The sequence below is a fragment of the Solanum stenotomum genome, chromosome 7 (genome assembly GCF_019186545.1).
Source record: "Solanum stenotomum isolate F172 chromosome 7, ASM1918654v1, whole genome shotgun sequence".
In the NCBI taxonomy this organism is placed as follows: domain Eukaryota; kingdom Viridiplantae; phylum Streptophyta; class Magnoliopsida; order Solanales; family Solanaceae; genus Solanum; species Solanum stenotomum.
The window spans coordinates 44,126,827-44,130,554 of record NC_064288.1 but is presented as its reverse complement, the minus strand read 5'-3'; the positions used below and the strand labels follow the sequence as shown (position 1 = coordinate 44,130,554).

The following is a 3,728-nucleotide window of genomic DNA, read 5'->3' as shown; positions in this document are numbered from 1 at the left end:
AGATTTTTCATATTTTGTGTGTTATAGTCCATCAATTTTGTGTGATATGTGCACCGTGCGATTTTTTGGCCAAATTTTTTTGTGGGAGTCCATGATGACCTATTAAATGGCGTGTGTTGGTTCGAAGGGACAACCGTTGGTATTTTCAAGTTCAAATGAGGCACGAAACGGGAAATAGGGGACTTTTCTATATTTCATCTGTTAATCCATGCATTTTGAGTGATATTTGTGTTGGATGATTTTTTTGTCGAAATTTTTTGTGGGCATCCGTGACGATATATTACATGACGTGTGTTGGTTTGAAGGGGTAAACATCAGTATTTACAAATTGAAACAAGGCCCAAAAAGGAAAATAGGGACTTTTCCTTTTTTCGTGTGTCATAGTCCATGAAATTTGAGTGATTTGTGTGCCCTGCATTTATTTTTACCAAAAAATTTTGTGGCCATCGGTGACGACTTATTGAATGGTACACGTTGGTTCAGAGGAGCAAACATTAGTATTTTCATATTCAATCGAGGCCCAAAATGGAAAAAAGAGAATTTTCATTCTTCGCATGTTATATCCATATTTTACAAACATCTGTGACGACCTATTTAATGACGCTCGTTTGTTCAGAGGAACAAACATAGTTTTTTCTTTTTTCAAATTTAAACAAGACGCAAATAAAAAATAGTCCAACTTTACTGCCAGGACAGTGATAAGGTAAAAGGAGCGGTCATCCAGCTGGGTTGGACTTGTAAAATGCCAAAACAAAGCAAAGAGCTATACGCGTTTGGCATGACAAACCAACAAAGCATCTTCACACCACACAAGCATTAAATTGCAACACAACAATCAAAGCCGTAAACGGAATTTTTATATACATATCATACACATTTTACAATAACTCCACTCAACAACTAATTTTTCCTTTCTCATTTTTTACAAAATCTCTTTGAACAAGAAACCATTAAATTACTCGTAATTAGACTCTAATAACTTTGTTAATAACGACTCTCATTTACTTACAGAGACAAAAAGACACTATATTACATTTTTTACTTACATAGAGATCCTTTTGAACTTTATTTACACTAGGCAAAAGGATCTTTTTACTTAGTTTCTCAGTCGACGAAAATCTTCCTCTCTCTATGTACTGTTTTCTCTTAAGCCAAAGTAGGGATGCTGCAATTACGACGATCCCTGTCAAGGCAATCGAAACCTTCAACTCTCACTGCTGGATTATGGCCAAAATTCGCCCTGCTCACACATCCGCCTTTTCTGGCGGATGATGTTGAGGGGGACGAAGCCAATCCGGAGGGAATTGGTATTGCCCGTGGGGATAGTGGGGTGACCTTCTCATCCCAGAATCGGGCATCTTGAATCAATGGGTTAGATACTCTGCTAGGCGGTGACCCACAAAAAAATGGGGGCGACGAGGCTACTTGAGCTGCTGCTGATTGATCCACACTACTACCATCACCCTGTATATATTTTCAAAACCATAAATTAGCAAATGAATCTAGAGAACCTTTTAGGAGACTATGCATACATTGGCAGAAAATACTTTCTATTTAGTTATTGGGAAAACCAAGTACTCTTTTTCAGATTCAGGATACAAACTCTCAAAGATCTTTCTCCTTTGGGAAGATACAAGAGCAAAATAATCAACTCTATTGATATTAGAAGGACCCACAAATTCTTCCAATGAATCATTTCTGTGTCCAATGGAATTCAGGATGAAGTCCTATCAATAAGAGCATCTTTTTTCAACCATATTCCGATTGTTAATGCGATATATAACGACCGCTACTACAAAGAGTATTACACCCTTGATCATGAAATATTGATTGCTTGTTGAACCCTATGAATTACGTGAGAGTAGGATACTTCATTCCTAATTTTATGCAACACACATCTATGGTTCGCTCCCTCTCTTCTTTTTTTACTTGTCCATAGTACATCGGCTTGAAAAATCTTTATTTTTTGAACTCTATATTCAGTTAAATACCATCACATAAATTGGAACGCAAGAACAATACTTTAAACATATATAAGTAGACAAGATGGACCCCAAAAAGAAAGTTAATCAATCATGATATGTTAATTGCTTGTAAGCCACTCGATGAAAGCAAAACATGAAATTCACATTCTACAGCTAGCACCGACAAGAACATGGTGCCCACACACTTGGGCATAAGCCTTTTTCAATAGGTCCACAAATGCACTCTTTTTAATTTTATTTAATTAATTTTTGCTTATATAACAAATAAAATGAATTCCTATACCCATCCCCTACTAACCAAAAAAAATAAAGTAGATTTTTTTTTAAAAAAAAGTTACTTAACAAAAGTGATAAACTAACCTTTGTGAGGATGATATCCAATAAATCAGCTCCAGCTCTTGAATCACAAAGGTCTTGCTGATGGCTGAAAAAGGAGATAAAAACTTGATCAGTATGGTGACGGCACAAGTGTGGCTTAGTGGTTAATAAAATAAAATAAAAATACGATTTTTCATTTTTCCTAAACATAGTGAACAAAATTATCTGATATAGTGAAATTTGACGGCTATGCTGTGGGATTAATCACGCGTAAGCTGACCTGAACATCACGATTAAACAATAAAAAAGAGAAATTTACCTGACATGCCATCTGAGAGGTCTCGTAGGGCTAATACGTCGAGGTTTTGGGCAAACAACGGCGTCTTTCTTATCGGAAATGGATGAATAAGAACGCCTCATCTCTTCACAAGCAGCAAAGTTACTTTGTTGAATAGAACAGTGATTCATTTTTCAAGTTTCTACAAATAAAAGATTTTTTAATAGTATAACCAACGCCTGCACCAAAGGTTAATAAATATTATTTTTTATTAAAAATTAGAATTATTTAGTAAAAGAAAAAAATAATCCTAAGATAGACTTGACAGATCTAAAGATATGCAACAGTGACGTAAGAATAAAAAATAATAATTTCCTTAAATTATTATGTGGAATTTTATAGATCTGGTCAAAGCTCAAAAAATAAAAAAAAAATTAAAGCGGAGATTAGCCGGCGCATAATTTGATCTTTCCGTTGCCGGAAAATTAAAAGATCGTAGATCTAAAAAAAATTAAACATAATATTATACTTTAAATTATGAGAAATTAAGAGATCGTCTTTTTCCAGATTCATATAAACTTGAAGGAGCATAATATAACTCAAAACTAGAAAAAAAAATCAAAAATCCCAAGGCTCACCGTTGAAAAAACTTAGAAATCACCCGGAAAAAATTAGAAAAAACGTGGATCTGAAAAAACAAAAACAGCTTCAAATCATGTCAAAAGTTCATAAAATTTAGCTTATCAGATTTCCAGCTCAACAGAAATTACTGTAGAGTCGAGAAAATCAGATGATTTCTTCGATTTTTTCACAGATCTACACATAATTTAATACAGCAAAAATTCGAGCTTCAAAAAACCGATGGAAAACAAAGCATATCACAGTCCTAACAGTATATACTACCTTGCTATACCTCCATCATAACAAAAATCATATTATACACAAATCAATTTTTCTAAACTAATTTGAGGTTCAACACAAAAATAGAATAAATTTGCAAAATCACAAGAGGAATTTACCTGAGAGAAGTGTAGGAAAAAGTATGGTTAATTTGAAGAGAAGGATTCAAATAAAGAGGAGAAGAAATAAAGGGGGAAAATATAAAATAGAAGAAACGGTCTGTTTAAGACAGGAGTAAAGAAGGATAA

The 3,728-nt window shown here is 34.0% G+C and overlaps 1 protein-coding gene across 2 annotated transcripts; it reads right to left on the bottom strand.

Moving 5' to 3' along the window:
- Positions 1-838: 838 nt before the first annotated feature.
- LOC125871900 (uncharacterized) lies at positions 839-3,720 on the bottom strand. Of its 2 annotated transcripts, none has more exons than XM_049552607.1 (4): positions 3,600-3,720; positions 2,623-2,782; positions 2,346-2,409; positions 839-1,464 (listed from the first exon to the last, which is right to left on the bottom strand). In XM_049552607.1, the coding sequence occupies exons 2-4, from the start codon at positions 2,769-2,771 to the stop codon at positions 1,147-1,149; spliced, it is 531 nt and encodes a 176-aa protein (XP_049408564.1). In that variant the 5' UTR covers positions 2,772-2,782; positions 3,600-3,720; the 3' UTR covers positions 839-1,146. The 2 variants fall into 2 exon arrangements, with proteins under 2 accessions (XP_049408564.1, XP_049408563.1); XM_049552606.1 differs by having other exon boundaries at positions 2,623-2,819; positions 3,600-3,713.
- Between the last annotated feature and the right edge of the window lie 8 nt (positions 3,721-3,728).

What these genes read in the sequence shown, in the direction of transcription:
- LOC125871900 (XM_049552607.1), bottom strand. Translation starts at nt 2,771, where the DNA reads ATGAATCACTGTTCTATTCAACAAAGTAACTTTGCTGCTTGTGAAGAG. An exon ending in CCTCTCAGATGGCATGTCAG is followed by an intron (nt 2,410 to 2,622) that starts GTAAATTTCTCT and finishes CTCCTTTTTCAG; the next exon opens with CCATCAGCAAGACCTTTGTG. An exon ending in TGGATATCATCCTCACAAAG is followed by an intron (nt 1,465 to 2,345) that starts GTTAGTTTATCA and finishes AAATATATACAG; the next exon opens with GGTGATGGTAGTAGTGTGGA.